The sequence below is a fragment of the Phalacrocorax aristotelis genome, chromosome 2, assembly GCF_949628215.1.
Source record: "Phalacrocorax aristotelis chromosome 2, bGulAri2.1, whole genome shotgun sequence".
NCBI lineage: Eukaryota > Metazoa > Chordata > Aves > Suliformes > Phalacrocoracidae > Phalacrocorax > Phalacrocorax aristotelis.
In genome coordinates, this window is record NC_134277.1 from 41117183 (window position 1) to 41137909 (window position 20727).

The window sequence follows — 20727 nt, forward strand, 5'->3', positions numbered from 1 at the left end:
GTACTTATTAATGCAAAACTCATTACAGAGGGAGTTACTGGTAAATGAAAGAGTATTGAGTCAGGGTGTAGTGGGAAGAAGCCAGCTGGTGGGAGATCAGGGTGGGAGTCCAGTTGGATTGGGGTGGAGATAGAAGTGTTGCCCCTTTTGCATCTCCATGGGCAAATGCAGAAGTTTAAAGAGGGGAGGATGAGCCAGGGTAAGGGTCTTTGGAGTCACAGGCAGGAGATGTGGGAGTCTGAATGAATGAGCTGTGGAGAGAATCTCTGATATCAACATGAATTTCATGTGATCTATGATTACTGTCTGGAACAAGAGCACTTTGGAAACTAGACTGCAGAGAAGGAGAGTATATGGAGACTTAAAAGTACTTGGCTGTCATTTCTTTAAAAAACTGGGCAATATAAATGCTGCTGAACTCTGTTTGGACTTGATGTGGAATGGATTTATATGGTCGTATAGCTCTCAGCTGGTTATAAATTATGATTATAATGGTTATAAATTATTGCATTAATTCATATGTTAGATGGTGATAATTATCTGGCTTTTTTCTCCCTTTACAGGTGGCTTTGTTATTGCAATGTCCCTCAGTTCTGTGACAGTCTACCTCGGTATGAAACCACCCAGGTTTTCGGCAGGACATTGCTTCGCTCTGTTTTTACTGTAATGAGACGGCAGCTGCTAGAGCAGGCCAGGCAAGAAAAAGACAAGCTTCCTCAAGAGAAACGAACACTAATCCTCACCCATTTTCCAAAGTAAGGGGTCGCAATGTGCCTGCATTCAAGGTTAACCAGTAGTATGCAACTTTGGCATGGAAATGGAAAAATTACCTGCAGCTTAAAATCATTTCTCCTTTTATTCAGTACAAGTAGACCCTGCAGCTTTCTTTTCTTCCATAGCTTGAACTATGTATTTTATGTACACCACCGCTTGTTTTGCTTTGTCCTAGGGCTTTACTTTATAGAAAGGATTATTCATCTTGCTGGGAGATTGTGCTTATTACCTACTAGCAGGTATTGTTGGTCACTTACTTTATCTTTCTGTAGTTGTTGGAAGCAACGTAGGTCCAGATCTCTGAAAACATGCTCGCTTCTGCTATTGTGATGGAGCAGTAAAAAAGGGAGTGTTATACTGGAGTTTATATACACCTAAGAATTTCAGTTTAATTCAACACTGTAAAGGGAACAAAGTAGTCATCCCACCCCCAGAAGAGATATGCTCATTTGAAAAGACAGTAGTTAGTATAAAGCTGCATCAGTGAATCCTAAACTCATTAATTTTGTATTGACTACCTGTACCAGTACTGGAATATTGATGACAATCTCTCACAATTAAACAACAATAATTATATATTGGGGTATATGGGGGAACGACTTGCCTTGAAACATGCTCAACTTTGACAGTCCTTAATTTCAAACATTTTACTGGTGGTTAAGGGTGGTGACAGGATCATTCGTTATATGCTTCCTGTATCGCTTGAAAAATACCTGTATTTTGTGAGGGTGGCTTGGCTCCCTAGCCCATGTTTTAAAAGTCTGTCCCTCCTAACAACATAGGAACTGAACCTACGGGAGAGCTGGTGGCACTGATGCAGTGCAAGCTGCTGTCTGGGACTAGAGTGTGTTCGTACCCAGGGGAATGAAAAACGTGAGCTTTCCAAAGCTGGGTGGAGTCAGGATTTGTTGTTCCTACGGTTATTAATAGTGCCTTTTACCACTTTGAAAAGCATAAACTGTTTCTGGGGTGGACTGTTATGGATACAGGAATGCTTGGGTACATCTGGGAATATAATTATGATCTGGCCCTGAAATAGGTATAAAAAACTATTTACCACCCCACAGATAGAAGGAGCAGATTTGCGGAGGAAGGAGGTGTGTATATGCCCCAATGTTTCCACTGCCTTTTACAGCCTAGAAAAGTAATTTGAAAAGCAGCATTACTCACTGGAGTTCCTCTTAATATTCTGCTGGGAAAAAAAGAAAGACAAGCACTGTTTGCTGATGATCTGTGGGAAGTATGAATGGCATTTTAAATCTTTTATGGGCTGTAGTTGTCTGAAGCATTTGTCTATTTGCTGGTGTTATGCAGCGTGAACCCTGTGGAGGAGCTGCTGCTCAGAGCACAGAGCCAGTGCAAAGGGAGCACCCACAGGTTATGTCTGTGTGTACCTAGGAAATAGTCACCAAGGGGTCTGAATGAAGAGTCTCTGTGCTACCTGTAAAGGTAGTCTTTGCTAAAGTTTAATTTATGCTTCTCTTCCATCACAGATGATCAAATAGCTGTTACAAACTTTTTAGCCATTATCAGCTGTGTAGACAGCAGAAACACTGCACACTGCGGTGCTTAGGTGTAAATGTCCTATATATAAAATACAAGAGTAGGACTTGATCCTGAAAATCCTTATCCTGTTCAAGAAGGCCGTAGTCAACAGTCCCGTTGGTTTCAGCTGGACAGTTTCTTTGCATATAGATGGCTCTAGAGAGTAAAAATGTGCCGTGTCAACTTCTGGTCTGAAAATGCCTTTTGTGCAACATAGGATAAGCAACTATTTTGCTTCTGAAGGGAACTGATGCATTAGACTGTGAGGGCAGGTGTGCTGGATAGTCTGATCTGTGGAATTTCTCTCACATATAATAATACTAAGAGAGGTTTAAAATCACGCTGTTTCTGTAAGTGTACCAAAGTAAGATTAAAAATACTGTCATGCAAGTACGAAAGGCCAACTAGATGTTACAGTAGCGCACTTAAAGGAATGAAAATATCTTCCTAAGAGCATTGTTAATAACTAAGACTGGAATTTTATCAATCTGTAAGGCGGAAAGCAAGTTTATCAACACTGACGTATTTTGTCGTCATTGTATAACATGAGTACCTTGGCATCTGTCAACTCATAGCTTTCTTAGTGCACAGTTTTGTTCTGTAAAAGTAGTTTGTAATTGTTTCTTTCTGCATTTGCAAATTAGATGAATATTGCTTATAATTAAAGATAAATTTTCATAGGTGAAAGTGGTCTATTGAATTAAGATACTTAATGTCTACTCTGGCTTGTGATTTTGTGTGTGTGTGTTCAGTATTTTTAGAAAAGGAATTGGCCAACAGCCTTTTCTTACTGAATCATTAAATATTTTTCAAATAAAAAAAAAGTTGCAAATACTTACTTTGAAAAAGAACCAGTTTTGAATGATCCTATTAAGTTAATATTTCACCTGCTTTTGTTCCTAGGTTTCTGTCAATGCTGGAAGAAGAAGTGTACAGCCAGAATTCTCCCATTTGGGATCAGGATTTCATGGTGTCTAGTTCCCGAACTGGCCAGCTGGGGATCCAGACAGGTAATTTGCATTTAGTGATGGGTTAGGGAGCACCTGAATATAAAGATAAATTTGTCAAAGTGATGAATTCTAAGGAATGAGCCTTAGATATGCAGCTTTATAAATAGCAGGCTATACCAAAATCAGTCTGCCTCAAGTAAGCACAGATGTCTGACTCTCTGGTGCTTCCTCATATAGAGAGCCCATTTTGACAATGAAATCCAGCTAATGGAAGGTGCCAGTGGGGCAGGCTGGGTGCTGAGGCAAATCGCCTGAGTATTCAAGCAGCATGAGTGCATTCAGCGTGGGCAAGTGAGAATGGTCAGTGCGTAGATGGCTGTGGTGGGTCACCTGCTGGACAGCGATCCCCTCGCATTGAGGACCCATGCCAGTCCTCCAGCTCCCTAGCAGCAGGGACCTACATCTGTAGGGATCTAGCAGTAGAGAAGTAGGGACCTTCCGCATCAGATGTCCCATTGCCTTTGCACACATGCCTTTGATCTGTTTTTGTATAGCTTTTCCTTGCTTTATTTCCTATTTATGTGCCTCATTGGCTCTGTTGGAACTTTATTTACTTTTCTTCAATTAGGATATTGAGTGTAAGTCATCCCTAAAATTGTAGGGAGACATTGATGATGGTTTTCTTTCAGTTGTAGATTATCAGTTGGCAAAAACATCATGTCAGCACTTTGTCTGATAGTGAATTTCCTAGAGTCGTACAGAAACTCCACTGTGACGGATACAGGCTTTTTTTGGGAGAAGTTCCTGCTCTGCACCATGAAACAGTGAATTATGCCTTAGGCACAAGTTCGTTGCAACTCTAAAGTCATGTAGCTCTCAGAGATCATTCTATCATGTACATTTCTGCAGTGCTTCATTTCAATGTGCACCTCTTAAGTACTGGATTCTTGGCATGAATATGGCACAAAAGAGCTGTTGCTGGTGAGGACACCAGGATAAAGCTATGCAAAGAGAAAGACTGCAGGTGTCCAGACTACGAGATGCCACCTCAACCCCACACCTGCCTGCCAAAAGTCCTGACACAAATGAAAACTGGATGATTTGGGATGAGTGGTTTTTTTTAAAAAAAAAAAACAAAACCAAAACCTCGAGGGAGATATGTTAGTCTGTGCTTTTTAAAATAATAGTTTCATCCTCTTAACTGGTGGAACAACTTCTCCCTTTATTGTCTTTGATTTGTCCAACCAGTCTTTGAACACTGTTACAGTGGACAGCTGAAGCTGAATTATGAGATTTTGTTTTTCAATAGACCTCTACAAAAAGCGTTTTCGTGAGGCTGAACTCCAGCAGGCTTGGCAGGTATTTGAAGGAAGTTTTTTCTTAGCTTGTGCTCAGCACTGCAGAATAATAAAGCCTGATATTTGCAGTGAAGTAAAGCTAACTCTGTAATCCAGCAGTAATACAGTCCCTCGTTAGATAGAAGTTTAGAAGAATATGTTGAGATAAAGATCTAATGTCTCTGCTTGCAAACTGGTGGTATTGCTCTGTTGCACAACGTTAGCTGTTATTTGGTAGGTGGTGGGTGTGAAGTTGGGTCCCTTGTTGTGACAGTCCTTCAGACAGCACTGTAACTGGTTCCATGTCCTGATGTTTTTGTGTTTGTCTTTTATGGCCTTACAGTTATCAATCCTCCTCCTGTTGCAAGATCTGTTTCATACAGTGCAAGTCCTTCATCTCTGGAGCAACCAAACAGTGGGAATATGAGTCCTGCTTGCAAAGTTTCTTCTGCCCTTGACCCAAACCTAGGTAACAAAGAGGGAGACTTGCTTTTGGGCTTCTGTCGATGTTATCAGTAGTTGCAGTATATGGTGAACGTTGCCTTCACTCTGCAATAGTGACCTTGAGGTGTTTTTGCTGAAAGACATGCACACACATATTTTTCGTCCACTATGGTAATGTTTAACTAGCAGAAATGGCAACTGTATTTGAAAAAAAAAAAAAATCGGTGTGTATAGATATAGTTAAAATGGGGAAAGGTCTGCTGGTGTCAGAGGTTGTTGAAGAACACTTAATTTGGAGTACATGTATTATAAGCCATGAAAAAAGGTTTCCTTTAAATTAAGACAGAGTAGAAGGGACCATTGCATTTTTTTTTAATCTTTCAAGGTACTGAAACTTTATTTAAGGAATAAAGAAAAGCACAAACACACCAACATGGTTACGTTTAAAATCTGAACGAGGTCAGGTAAAAAAAGTTTTTTTGGGAAGAAAGTTGTTGAATGCATAAATTCTCCTAATGAATCGTTTTTCAAACACCTCAAGGTTAATGAGCCTGTCAAGAGAGTTTGTAGGTCAGGGAGATGATCACGAGCTCATGTAAAGTACGTCCTCGAGGAAGTAGAAAAAGGTAAATGAAGTCTTAGCCTCAGTGTTTGTTACAGAGTAACTTAAGGTGGCACCTAAACTGCAGCTTTCTTTGAGGGACAAGTTGGGAAAGGGTCTTAAAAGTGGGAATGAGAAGTTGTTTGTTGTTTTGTTTTTGGGTTTTTGTTACAGATCAGCAAAATGAATAGTAAGTAGTCACTAGAAGAACTATATTTTTTAACAGTGTGGAAAAAAACCCAGAATTGACAAACTAATTGTTAAGTTGTGCAGCTGAGCTGTCATTGGAATTGCCCTCAGCGTTACAGAATTGAAACACACAAATGCAAAACTAGTTTTTAAAGGGGTTCTAAGAGAATTCAGGAAACTGTCAATTTTAAGCCTCCTATTTCAGACAATTAGAAGAAACAATAATAAACTGATGAACAATGAAATGAGTACGTGTTCGAGTAATGTGATGTGTGGAAATTCAGCGTGCCTTTCCTACAACTCACGAATTTTACATATCTGTGAAGGAAGTAGTGAGCATTTGGAAGGGGTTTTGTGTACCTGGATTTCCAGAAAGCTTTTGACAAATTGCTTCAAAAAATTCTGTTTTAAACCAAGAAATTAATCCCTTGGGAAATAAGAAGGAAGGTCCGTTCACGTATGAATAACTGTTTAAAAAATAAGAAATAAAGAATAGGAATAAAACATTCCCACAATGAAGGGAGGTTAACAATAAAATGCTATTGTGAAGAAAACAATTGTTCAGCTTGAAATTCTGAAAAGGGGAATAAACAGTTTGGTCCTCATGTATTTAGAGTGCTGTGAAAAACAATCTGTGCAGTATATGTAAAATGGTGGGTGGGCATAGTGGGCCCTAAACTACCTCGTTGTTTCAGAGAGATCTTAAAGCTATTGTGGATTTTCCTTAGCAGAAACAAACAAATCCCAAATAAAAATAAATAAAACCAAACCAACTTATCTCCCTGCCAAGCACTGATCACAATGGCAAAATTCTGCATCCTGGCTCTGACAATGACCAGTACCAGAACTTTAGGGACAGAGTACAGGAACAAGGTAACCATGGAGTGATATTCCTGTTTGTAGCTTTCCTAGTATTTGACAGTTTGCAGGTTGGATAAATCCTCAGCTAGCAGCTGGCTCTATCAGTGTTATTGTATCCACTAGTCCTTGGTGGACTTTTCGTTCACGAATTTGTTTAACTAGTTCCTTTTGCTATATTGCATGTTGGTTTGAAGTTAGTAGGGCAGTTAATAATTAACATGGGATATTTTGATTTGGAAATTTCATATGGATTTTCTAAGTCAAATATGTATGATGTGTCAGACTGTACATGCTGCTTGGTTTACAAAAAGGGTGAAAGAAATCTATAATGGATATTTAATTGCAGTGAATCGCAAAATGGGGTTTCATGTTACACAAAAGTATGCACTATAATTTGTGTTTTGGAAGGTTGCTGACCTTCCAAGACAGCAACACAGAGGTTCGCTGCAGAGGATGCTGAAGCAAAAAGAAAAGCAAATAGTTTCACTGTAAATTTACAGAGGTATAGGAGAAGGAGAGGTATATTCATCCTGCTTCATGTTAATATCCCAGCACAAAGACAAAATTACAGCATTTGGATTGGATTTCTTTCTCTTTCTCCCTTTCTAGAGGGATTAAAAAAAATCCCCAAACTTGGCATACAAATTAAAGAATATAACAGAAGTGCTAGGCTTCACGGTGGTAGCCCGTGACAGTTTGGTTGTTCTAATTTGTCCTGGTTTTGTTTTGTAGGGGAAAAGAGAAAAAATAATGAACCTTATTCTCTGGAGGATTCAAAAAGACCAAGGGTTGTAGGAGATATTCCTATCGAGTTAATCAATGAAGTAATGTCAACAATTACAGATCCTGCAGCAATGCTTGGGCCAGAGGTGAGAAATATATAGACCTGGTCTGTTTGCAAATGGTCTGTTTTAAATAATGTTCTACATGGGTGAAATATGATAAGACAAGAATCCACAAAACTTACCATGCTGTCAGTAAGAAAAATAGAGACTTTCAGAGAGTATGTTTAGGTGAGCAAAAGATATTGATGAAATGCATCATTAACATAAAGAATAGTACTGCTTTTTTTTTTTTTTAATGCATTGTGTACTGTTTGCAAAGAGGGTTGGAAACTAGCGATAGTAAAAAAGTAGATCCCAGGTTATTTTGCAAGGTAGTTTTATTGTTAATCGTAGATGTAGCTCATAAAACAAGGTAAATGCAGTTCACATATTGCAGTACAATGAAAGATCCAAAGTTAAAACCTCTGTCTAGAGCAAAAGGGATGATCTAAACAGTTATTTACTCTGTCTTCCACAGTTGCTCTTTTTTTTTTCCTTCTGGAAGAGAAAAACAAACAGAATTTCAGAATTCTGCCATGTACGGAATCGCACACTTTTTTTTTTTTTTTGGCTGGCTTTTCCTCCTTCTGTTCCCTTCGCCAGGCTATGTTTTGCCAGCAGCTCTTGTTTGCCAAGGTTTAGCTAGAGACTGCTGAAGATTTGGAACCACCTACATTTCTTACTCAAACTATATAGTGTGACTGATGGCTCTGCATATTATAAATGCTGTGCCAGTCTGGATGTTGGGGCTGGCAGTGACTAAAACCCCAGCAGCCAAACTTTGCTCTAAAAAGTAAACAGTATGTGCATGCAGAGATGTTTTGGCATTGTAAAATCTTGGGAAAAAAAAGTTAAATAAATTGTCTGTATTAATTTCATCTCCATTCAAATATGTGGATGCAACTGCTAGATATGTAACAGCAAAATCAGTAGGAATTAAAATGTTCTTTTTAGGCTCTCACGATAGTGGCATGGATAGTGGAAGGCACTACTAAAATGAAAAAATATGACTTTGCCTGCACCGCCATTAAAATATGTGATTTGCAGTATGTGTAGGCAAATCTACTACTTATGTCCAAGCTGGCTAGATTAAGAAAATATGAAGGCTGAGTGGCATAGGCTTCAACTGGATGAGTGCTGTCCCTTGAGAGATTTTGGAACTTTTTTGAGTCATAACCATCGCTGTTACCTAATCTTTACCAAAAGAAGTTTGAATGAGCCTTTGTACACGGTAGTGTAGACTTCCATCGCAGAATCACAGAATGGTAGGGGTTGGAAGGGACCTCTGGAGATTGTCTTGTCCAACCCCACTGCTTGAGCAGGTACACCTAAAGCAGGGTGCACAGGAACACATCCAGACGGGATTTGAGTTTTCCAGGGAAGGAGACTCCACAACACGTCTGGGCACCTTATTTGATGGTGTCACTTCTGCTAAAAAAAGGTGATCATTGGCAGCTCTATTTTTGTAAAAAGATGGCTCAGAATAAAGAGGGGGTTTCATTTGTTTATTCGTTAAGGCTGTTCCATCAGAGGATGTGAAATCTCCAACACGTGATTTTGTTCCTCTCTTGTGTGGTACAGACCAACTTCCTCTCAGCACACTCGGCCCGGGACGAGGCAGCGAGGCTGGAGGAGCGCAGGGGGGTGATTGAATTCCATGTGGTCGGCAACTCCCTGAACCAGAAGCCCAACAAGAAGATCATGATGTGGCTGGTTGGTTTGCAGAACGTGTTCTCCCATCAGCTGCCTCGAATGCCAAAGGAGTACATCACACGCTTGGTCTTTGATCCGTGAGTACCACTGGAGGGAGGTTTGGCAGGTGAGATGGAGAGAGGCTGGTGCTGGTTGCAGGCAGTGATGTAGGAAAAGGCCAGCCGAGGTGGCATGGAGGGCAGCTCTGCTTGTGCTATCCTTTTCCCATCTTTTCAAGCTCCCATAACCCCTGGCCAGTCTAATTGGATTGTACCCAAATACTATCTCAGTGGCTATATTAATGACAAGTGGCTTCTTGTTGTGGGACTGTAGTGGGTTGACCCGAGCTGGATGCCAGGTGCCCACCGAAGCTGCTCTGTCACTCCCCCTCCTCAGCTGGACATGGGAGATAATGAAACGTTTGTCCGTCGAGATAAGGACAGGGAGGTCAGTTGCCAGTTACTGTCATGGGCAAAACAGACTTGGCTTGGGGAAAATTAATCTATTACCAATCAAATCAGAGTAGGGTAATGAAAAATCAAACTGAATCTTAAAACACCTTCCCCCACCCCACCCTTCTTCCCAGGCACAACTTCGCTCCCAAATTCTCTACCTCCTCCCCACAGCAGCACAGGGGGATGGGGAATGGGGGTTGTGGTCAGTTCATCACACATTGTCTCTGCCACCCCTTCCTCCTCAGGGGGAGGACTCCTCACACTCTTTCCCTGCTCCAGTGTGGGGTCTCTCCCATGGAAGACAGTCCTCTACGAACTTCTCCAATGTGAGTCCTTCCCCCAGGCTGCAGTTCTTCATGAACTTCTCCAGCATGGGTCCCTTCCACGGGGTGCAGTCCTTCAGGAACAGACTGCTCCAGTGTGGGTGCCCCACAGGGTCACAAGTCCTACAAGTAAACCTGCTCCAGCATGGGCTCCTCTCTCCATGGGGCCACAGGTCCTGCCAGGAGCCTGCTCCAGTGCAGGCTTCTCATGGGGTCACAGCCTCCTTCGGGCATCCATCTGTTCCAGCGTGGGGTCCTCCACGGGCTGCAGGTAGATATCTGCTCCACCATTAATCTCCATGGGCTGCAGGGGACAGCCTGCCTCACCATGATTTTTACCATGCACTGCAGGGGAATCTCTGCTCTGGTGCCCAGAGCACCTCCTCTCCCTTCTTCACAGACCTTGGTGTCTGCAGAGTTGTTCCTCTCACATTATCTCACTCCTCTCTCTGGCTGCAGTTGTGCAGTTGCACTGCAGCTTTTTCCCCTTCTTAAATATGTTATCACAGAGATGCCACCACCGTCGCAGATGAGCTCAGCCTTTGTCAGCGGTGGGTCCATCTTGGAGCCAGCTGGCATTGGCTCTGTCAGACATGGGGAAGCCTCTAGCAGCTTTTCACAGAAGCCACCCTGCAACACCCCCGCTACCAAAACATTGCCACGCAAACACAATACAGGGATGTGGGCCTGTGGGGAAGGCTCCTAACTGTCTGGTACTTTCAAATGTTAGAACTGAAAGTCAGAAAGAAATTATGGTGCTCATTAGTGGTTTCCAGGCCCATACTAAGTTGCAGGCTGCTCTATCCTCTGTCTGTGGAGATTGTGAACCAAATGGCAGCAGAGACTGAAGTTTTTCAGTGAGAAGAACTTGTGGGATTTATGAAGAACAGCAGCATTTAAGTCAGTATGGAGGAAATCACTCCTCACCCAAGCACGTTGCTTTTCTCTTTATCAGTGCACATTTCCTGTCTTGCTTTGGGTGCAACTCTACACATTGGCTGTGGCAGCATCCACAGGTTGCACATGGTCCTCCACCTACCCTAGTGTCTTGACTGAATTGTGCCTCAGCTGCTCAAGCATGGAAGGAGGTTCTCCTCAGAAGTCTGCACTTTTCCACCGTTGTGTTTCCCGCAGAGTCTGCTTCCTTTCAAGCAGTATGTTCACCCAAAATTTCTGCCTCTGAACGATCCATGCCCAATGATAGCCAAGGGGTTTGCTGTACTGACCGCAGCACTTCACAGTGGAGGATGCCTGTGGGCTCATTGTTGTGTGTCAGCAAAGACCTTGAGGAGCTCTGTCTGAGCTGATTGCAGCCAACTATGCGGCCTGGCTTGTGGAATAGCCTTCACCATCAGTATCAGCCTTTTGTCTTTGTGCCCGGTATTATAACCGCAGCAGTAACAAAAATTTCTGGAACCATTTTCTCTGCATTTAGGCTCACTATAACTCCCTCAGCAGTACTCTCTCGGTACCAGCAAATGCTGCTGCTGGGTCTGTGCTGTCCCTGAAGCACAAACAGCCCAGTGCTGGGAACTGTTGGACAGGACTTCGGTCTCTAAGCACAGAAGACTGATCTTGGGGCCTCTGCCTGGGTTCTTCAGAGGGGAACAGCACTTGCCTCCTGAGGGCCAGCACCAGTCCAGACTCTTTTATCTCTCCTATGTGGGGGTAAGCACCACTCGGCTGGAAGAAGGAGGCAGCACTGGGATCTTGTCTGAATTCAGGGGCCTTAGCAGCACTGTGATCTCAGGCAGAAGCTACTGGTTGGAGAAGCCAGGTTCCCTCATAACTGAACATCAAGGCAAAGTTCTGAAGTGGTGTTGAGTCATGGCCTTCTCCCATATTTATTATTGGGAAAGACTCTGCTGGTAGGCTCAGAGGAACTGCCGGTAGTTTAAGTGCTCTCCGGTGTAGATATCTGTCTGGAGAGCAGTCTGTGCTTGAGAAAGAGGTATGGATCTTGCTACAGCAAGAAAATGCCCTCCTTTATGTGCCTGAGGCAAAGAGTTTTGACCCAAAGGAAGTGAAGCACATTGCCTGCACAGCTCAGAGTACCCCAGCATCTGCCATGCATCTCTGAGGACACACAGTGGAGACCTACGCTGAGTTGCGGGTACTCACAAACGTATGTCAAGTGTGAGATACTGGATTCCAACAGTCTTATTCCGAAATTTCTTTCAGATATTACCTTACTTATTATCACCTTTAATGTTCTTATTTCCAAAGTGGCCATCCTTACTGGATCTTGTTGCTTAAACAGCTCAAACATGAGTAAACAAAATTAAAAGCTCAAGCTACTACATTGCAGCTGTCATCCCACGAATAAAAACTACCAAAATAAGTACAAAATAAGTATAAGTCCTTCAACAGTGGCACATAAAATATAACTACTCTTCAGACTACTTTTTTTTTTGGCAGTGGCTGACTTTTGGCACCAACCTTTTCCCCCCAAAAGATATCTTCTGTAAATTTACTGTATTGTTTATACAGTTTATATGACACTGTGTATTGAATAATCTAGAGAACAGTTGCAGTGTAAATCTTCCCAGACCTTGAGTATTACACTAAAATTCTTAATCTTTGACACAAGAGTTCAGACTGCACCTCATTATGTCTTTCCTGGCAGTCAATGTAAGTGCAACAGAAATGGGTATTTATTCTGGTCTTGATTCCACTAGGAGTGGGTGATCAGAAATAAGGAATATAATTTCTTGCTTCATGAGCTGCATTTGAAACTGATAGCTTAGCTATAGAGAGTGCACGCAAGGAAACAGGAATCTCTTAGGAAGGACTTGCTGTCCTGTAACTCCATTAATATCTAATTTAGTCAGGGTAAAATCATCCTGAGAACTGTGCAATGGCATAACTGTCAGCAATAGATTCAATGAAAGCAATACAACTCTTATTTATTGGGCATTACCCTAGTATTTAGGAGTACTTGGTAAGGCCAGAACCTTGCTGCATGAATGATGAATTTTATGGTAAATTCAAAGCACGATATTAAAATAGCAACTCTTCTGTAGATACAAGCAGCTAGCTTAACAGAGGCATATACAATTGCATTAGCATAATGGAAAGAAGTGAATCAAGTTTCTGAAAAAAGGAAGGTAACTGCACTTTATGTACTATGTACATGAATTAAAGTGACAGTTATTTTTGTCTTCTCAGGAAACACAAGACCCTTGCATTAATAAAAGATGGTCGTGTTATTGGTGGTATCTGCTTCCGGATGTTCCCCTCTCAAGGATTTACGGAGATTGTTTTCTGTGCCGTGACTTCCAATGAGCAAGTCAAGGTAAAAATAATTCTCTGTTAGAGTTTACTAAAGGTATTTGAGTCCCATTCACTACTGCATATGCTCCTAATTTTGTTAGTCACATTAAATATATTGCTGAGTTTGAAAGATACAGTGATTCTGAATATAATACACAAAAACTAAACAAATGTGCAGATTTAGAATCATCAGCATAATAGTATGATTACTTGTATTAATTAAATAAAAAAAAAATCTTTCTCAACACAATAATAGTAGCCAGTAGTCTCCCATTCTTGGACTATTCACTCCTCTGTCCTCAGCAGTTGCCTCTCCGTGTAGCGTAACACCTCATGGTTGACTGAAGTAAGTATTGCTTGAGTGTGGCAGTAATTTGTGTTCAATCACTTTGTGGCATTACATGACTTCAATCAAAATGAGATATAGGAAAAAAAAATAGGTATAGTTTTGCATCTTGGAATAAGCACATAGTCTATTCTATACACTTTTTTTTTTGAGTTAATTTCATAAAATGTTCTCCAAGAGTTGTGAGTTAGTGGCTGTGTTGAAAGAATATAAAGCACTATGAATACAGGAGATTCCTCCTGCTTTCCTGGGGACTACAGGTAGATCTATGACCATTTCATTCAGGATCTTGCCTTTAGATGGTGCTGTAGCTTTATGTTTTTCAGTTGAAACTGTTATTGCTGAGATGTGCTGAGTGTAGTTAAACATGCAGAAACTGTGTGCCCTGTTTTGAAGGCAAGAGCTCTCGGTGTGGAAGGGTAACACAGCGGGATTGAAAGCCTGCGACAACTGTTAGTCCTTGGGTTATGTTTGATTTTGTTCAACTCATGTTAGAGAAGAACATTTCCCCTGCACTTTGCAGTGGCCTGTCATAAAAGTGTCCCAAGTGTTTTAGCAAATACAAACCGTAACGGGTTATGCTTAAGTTATGTCTATTCTAAGCGTGGCTAATTCATAAGAGGTGTTTTCATTCTACTAAAACAGCCAACTGCACTACACAAATCACGCTGCCAGAGGTGTGTTGTGATTCTCTAGGGTAACCTTTCAGAATATGATAGAGCAAATAAATCTGACCCATCAGAGTGCCTCCTAGGTTGCATAAGCACTCATAACACCCGGTTTCTTCTGTTACCCTCTGGGTGCCTTGCTGTATGAGTTGACTATTCATGAAAATTTGCCTCCCCACATTCCTCTCTGAGTGAGGTGACCCCTACCAGCAGGTAACTGAGAAAAACTAAATGTTCACATGTGGGTGAGCTGTCTGCTCTTGGGAAAAATAAATCTGTATTTTAATTCAGTTTGGGGCTAGAGTAAGAAATGTGGGTACTGGTTTCCTTTATATGTGATATTTAAAAGTTGGATTGTTTTTGAGGTGGTTTGATCCCATGTTACAGAATTATTTAAAATTTTACTGTGCATGGCTTAGATTCCTTTTAGGATTGTTAGACTTTGGGAAGTGTTTGTGAGAATGAACAAATCCTGTGAAGGTTATAAAACTAATAGGTCAGCAGAAAATATCTGAATTAATTGTCATTATAATTGATGGAACTCCTTTGAGACACAAAGTTGATTTTTTTTTTTTTTTTTTTTTGGTCAGAGGTTAGAAGCTTTAGAATTACTGTAATGAATCGCAATGTTTAAGATATAAATAGAACATCAGTGTCTCATATGCTGTTCCTTTCACCCTGCTGATACGGGAAGTGAGGAGCTTGGCTAGCTCAGGTACTGCTAGCCTGCATTTAAAGAAAATATTTTTCATTAAAAATTTTGGTTCTGAGTTTTTGTTCTCTTCAGAGAATTTGAGAAGTCAAATTTGCAATTAGAAAGTCTCCTGATTGTGTTGAGCACTTCGGAGTTCTAAGAAGTGCTGTACCACTTAACATGTTGTCACTTGTCAAGCCACTGCTTTGTATTTGGTGCCATGCGTGATATGTGCCACTTTAACAAATGAACATATGGCTTTAAGAGCTTCCTCAAAATCAGAAGTACTTATTTTTACACATATGAGGTCTTAATTTTGAATATGAGGTCTGAATACCAGATGCTCCAAACTCTAGCTGGCAAGGAAGGACTAACGCACAGATTTTGTACCTCGGTTAGTAGGATTTTAAAGAAAATGTGTCACTACTAATTTTTTTTCTGTGGAGCTTCAGCACTTACCTAACTTGCTTTTATCTGTCTGTTTCCATGTTTGGGCCTACTAAATTGTGAATTAAATCAGAAGTATGTATTTTCTGATTTATTTTTCTGGCTTATGTAAGTAAGTAAAAATTTCCCCAGTTTTCAAGAACAGAGTACCCAAAATGATTCCATGTATGTTTTTGTAAGTGTCCTGTTAGTCACTATGATGTAAAAATTGGAACATGTGCAGGAACAACACATTACTATGGGCTTTCCTGTCTATTTTGTATTTCTTCATCTCACAGCAGAAGATGAAGACTATAGCTTACGTGGAAATGTGAATAAATGGAACCTTTTGTTTACTTTGGGGTTAAATGAAAACGGAAATTATTCCTGTGTGCCATCAGAAGGCATAGCTATTTGTTTGATTGTGGACTCAATAATTTTCTGCTCCTTATTATGGTAATAACTGTTTCACTATTGCCTTTTATGCCCTATGAAGTTCAGGTTATAAATCCTTTGAGGCAGAGGCTGTTTCTGCTTGCAGGTGCAGAGAACACAGTATAAAACAGAGATCTTGTCTCCGAATGGGTTCGTCTAGGAGGAGTCTTTTTGGTATTCCTACTGCTTTGCAGTTCTGAAGTGATACAGCTAAGACAGGATGCCCTATTCTTACAATATATAGTTGTATAGTTTTGTTATTGGTGAAATATGTGATTATTAATAGCTGATATCTAACTTAACAAGGAAGAAAATATAGCGTGCATCTTGAATTACAACTTCCAGAACAATGTACATCTTTAGAGCTGTGCTTTAACCCTAGAGAGAGTCTAGTTTTAGTCTCTTTTAGATTAAAAGGGACTCAGACTCTAGAAGCTGTGGTATTTTCTGTTCCCTGTTGGGTCTCAAAGGTACCCTGCAAGGCTGAAAACAGTTTGATCTTGAGTATGCTTCACCAAGTTAGTTATGAGAAAATCTTTAAAACAAGATCTAGAGGAACGACTGCATTTTGAAAAACAGTCTGTTATAACCCTCAGTCCACAATTTCTAATATGTGCAGCCCCCAAAGGCTTTGTAATGTCTTTTTCCTCGTACATTTCACACAGGGTTACGGGACTCATCTAATGAACCATCTGAAGGAGTACCACATCAAACACAACATTCTCAACTTTCTCACGTATGCAGATGAATATGCTATTGGCTACTTCAAAAAACAAGTAAGTCCATGTAAGAAATTACTTGGTGCAAGAAGTTAACATCCAGCAGTGATGAACTAAACAACTAGACATGGCAAAGTAGTTGGATAAAATGCATAGTGAAATTTTGTGTGTGTATTTTTTAATCTACAAAATGTGCTCTGTGTTCATCTGGTATAATGATATTGGCGTATAACGCATTTCTACTTTGACTGAATAGTCTGAATATAGGCGTACAGTATAGCCTATGATTTGTCAAGTCTAAAAACTAGTTGAATATGGATTGGTTGCTTCTTCATTCATTCAGTACCTTCACTGATTCTATAAGAAGTGTAAAGACACAGACTAGAACTTACCTGACCTGTGCTCACAGCTCCTCCTGATCTGAAGCATGAGGTTCAAGTTCAGGAAAGATTGCGATGTCTGATCTGTCAAATTGATTTGATAGATTAAACAAGTGTCAACTATCTGGTCAGACAAGAGAGTGAAGATGGAGTCAGACTATTTTCAGAGTGTACAGCAACAGGACTAGAGGCAACGGACACAAGCTGGATCGTGGGAAATTGCAGCTGGAGAGAAGGAAATATTTTTTTTCCTTCCTGTCCTAGGCATGGTGAAATACTGGAAAATGTTGCCCAGAGAGGTTGTGGAATCTCTGTCTTTGGCAGCCTTCAAGGCTGGACATGCTCTTGAGCAACCAGATCTGATGAAACCTGCTCTGAGCAGGGATGGGGCTAGATGACCTCCTTAAGTCCCTCCCAACCTTACCTGTTCTATGATTCTGTATATAAAAGTGATACAATTTGCTCTTCACACATTCAAAATTAATAAAAGCTTAGCTTGTGGTACTGTTATCAGATCTGTGCAGACAGTCCCTTTTCATGTCTGAAACGTCGCTTCCCCTGTTTGAAGGTGCTCAGTCTCCATGTAAGTCTGAAGCCTTTGATGGTAAATTGTAAGGCAGAAGCCCTGGTTGGGTTCCTGATTTTTACTTAGGTTTCCTAGATACCACTGTAACAGAAGAATAAAATGCAACCAAAATCAGAATCCTACACTGCTTTTTATTCTCCCAGTTGATTCTTTTATGGTTTTTTTTATTAACTTTTGAACGGTATGAAGAGTGTAGTATAATTTTGGAACTATTAATAGGATTTGTTATCTTATTTTTTCACTTGAAATACAAAAGTAAAAAAGAAATTTTTTTTCTGACTCTAAGATTACTGTCATCTCATCAACTTCAACAGCAACTTTCCTTGACTAATGACTGCAGGACTGGCATCCTTAAATATTAAAATGGCAAATTTTTGGTAAAATCCAGGAAGCTTGTCCACAGTAAAAATCTTTTCCTCCATTACTTTCTCTCTCCTATCTCCCTTCTTTTCCTATACATATAAGCAATTAACTCTTCTTGTACCAAGTGACTCCCATGAGAAGGTGTTCGCAACACTGTGAACCATGGTCTGTAACGCTTTCCATTATATTGTCTGTATTATAGCATTATGATGAATTTGGTTCTAAATCATCATAGCATTTCTCTTAAGACAAATGTAAAAGGAAAATGGCATCATGACAACTTGAGGTTTTTTTTTTTCTTCTTCAGGGTTTCTCCAAAGATATTAAAGTACCAAAAGCAAAATATGTTGGCTACATCAAGGATTATGAGGGAGCCACATTAATGGGATGTGAATTAAACCCAAGGATCCCCTATACGGAGTTTTCTGTCATCATTAAAAAGCAAAAAGAGGTAAAGGCTGAAATGAAACACTGAGCGTTATAACCTATTCAGCTGTTTAGAAACAATTCAGTCAGTGCCAGGTTAGCTCTCTTCTTTGCTTTGGTGCTTAAAACATTGGAACGTATGCTTTTATTAGTTAGAATAATTCTTTTGTTCAAGTCCCAGTGCCATAATTTTGCAGTTGAAGCATTAAATTTTACCTTACTAAATTTACGATAGCAGAAGTGTTGAAAAGTACTGATATTTTGACGAGTATCTTATAGCTAAATTTTGCCATAGATGATAACTAAGCAAAATCTTGTGAGATTGATTTGCTCTGCAGCTTTGTAAATTTTTTTTTCCCTCCAGTGACAATAGTGTTCATTAGAGTGACTTTTGAATGGAGTGTTTGCATGTCCTGTGTTTTACTGGAAAGAAAGAGGATTATTTTTTCTGGATTTTTTTTCCCCTGTGTTTTTAATATACAAATCAAAGGTGGGCTGTCTTAAATTCCAGGCTGTCTGTCTTCGGAGTTTATGTGGGTTGTTCTTTAGTTATAATAAGAATATAATAAGGCAGTTTATTAGCAAAATAATTAAAATGTTTCCAGTTGTGTTTAAATACCTTCCTGGGTTTTTGAAGAGATACAAAGTACGAGGATAATTTGCTCTTTCAAGGTTGGTCAAATCTCATGACTTTTTATTTTGTTAAAATGCTTCTTTATGGAACAGTCATTTTCTTTCCAATAGAACTATTTGGCCCATGCTTGCAGAACGACAGACAAAATCTGAGTGCTGTACATTTAGTTTACAAGGTTTCTTAACTTCACTCATTGGGAAAGTTTTCATATGTCCATACAACATTGAACATCATTTTCTCCCTTTCATTTCTGCTTGGTTGCGTTACTCTTCAGACCCCAGTCTACTGCTGGACACATCACCTCCCCTTCAGGGATGTTGTCAGGGTGGGCAGATAGTAGCCATGTCCAAGGAAATTTAGAAATAGCCCTCACAGTCTGCAGCTTTATGAAGAATATTCGCTCGTCTGCTCAAATCAAAAGCAATGAAGATGATACCTGGACATAAGTAGAATTTTGAATGTTGACAGTATGGGTTACAGGCTGATTTTGTTTGCTGCTGGTGTTGGCCAGTACTGAACATCAGACTTTTCTAGTCCTGTCCTTTTGGAAGTGAAGCTTTTCATGGGATCTAAGCTTTTATTTAAAGAATTAGAGTATATGCCTACAGCTGCTAAGACCATGTCACCCAACACTGGGTGCCGGTCAGAGACTGTTTGTGAGTTTGCACTGCCTGATGTGTAGCTCATTTGCAGTCATTCTGAAAAATATGAAAAATCCCTTTATGCAAAGCTTTGTGACCTGCGGACTTGTGAGTAATCAGTGTTACTGATTGAACAGCTTGTTTTAATCAGGAAGAGACGCTATATCCTAAACTATAAGAAGGGTTTAAGGTGTGTTTAACAATTAGTTTGAAAGTATTTTGACATTATGCTGGAATCTGGCCATGGTGCTATTGTATACTGTATTTCTCTTATCATTTGTAACCTCTGTTGAAAGTCTGATATTTTCTTTTCCTCTTCCTTGAGAGAAAATACTATATGTGGGGGAGTGAAGGTCCTTGAAAATAAAAATACGCCCATCTTTATTATTTCCAAAGAAAATAGTCTCTCAAACTGTGGTGGTCTGAATTTGTTTACTCCCAGTTAAGAAGTGAGCCATTTTGAAAGTGACATATTCAGGAAACACAAAGCTTAGGTAAGCGTCAAAGTGTTTATGAAGAGCACCAAAGCAAATTACTTAGATTTGAGATAGTGAGATTGCAAAGTAGAACAGAGTGTACCCCAGAATTGGGAAAGCCTATTCTGGCATTTACAAGCAGATGTAGAATGTCAGTTCCAAAGAGTGGCATCATTCTGACTTCCTCAAGAGAAAATCTTCAGTAAGAGTATCTCTGACTGATATATAAGCAATGCCTACAGTCATGTACAGACTTCAAAGTGAACAGGTATTTCTGAAATTTTGGAATATGAAGATATATGTGCATTGAAATAAAGTGTATTCAATATATGCCTTGAAATTTCTGACCAGGCTGTGCTGAAGCAGTTCAGAAGCAACAGCTGTTAGAATCAGAGCATTTCCAAACCTGCTTCCAGGAAATTTCCTCCCCTACCTCTGCTGCCACCTTCCCAGGAGCTGTGCAGCTTGTGATCAGTACAGCAAACGACCCCTTTTTCTTCCAGATTTGTGCCTAAATAGGTAGCTGAGACTTGGTAGCCTCATCTGCAGAATCAGTGCTTGACCAGGTAGCTCACCCGTGTTACCAGCTTCAGGGGATCTATAAGGACCATAAGGTTAGGAAGCGAGAGTGTTTCTGTTCATCACAGTTTGTCATTAACCCTCTG

General features: G+C 40.2%; 1 protein-coding gene across 6 annotated transcripts in view; it reads left to right on the plus strand.

Annotated features, from left to right (window-relative positions):
- KAT2B (lysine acetyltransferase 2B) overlaps positions 1-20727 on the plus strand; it is a 45150-nt gene that overhangs the window by 17954 nt on the left and 6469 nt on the right. For all 6 annotated transcript variants that reach the window (XR_012658951.1, XR_012658953.1, XR_012658952.1 and 3 more), the window contains exons 6-13: positions 564-755; positions 3223-3329; positions 4950-5075; positions 7434-7570; positions 9107-9315; positions 13164-13290; positions 16503-16613; positions 18193-18336. Coding sequence is in view for 3 of the 6 variants with exons in the window: in XM_075083222.1 (XP_074939323.1) it covers positions 564-755; positions 3223-3329; positions 4950-5075; positions 7434-7570; positions 9107-9315; positions 13164-13290; positions 16503-16613; positions 18193-18336 (1153 nt within the window). In the remaining 3 variants the exon portion in view is untranslated. The remainder of the gene's footprint in view (positions 1-563; positions 756-3222; positions 3330-4949; positions 5076-7433; positions 7571-9106; positions 9316-13163; positions 13291-16502; positions 16614-18192; positions 18337-20727) is intronic.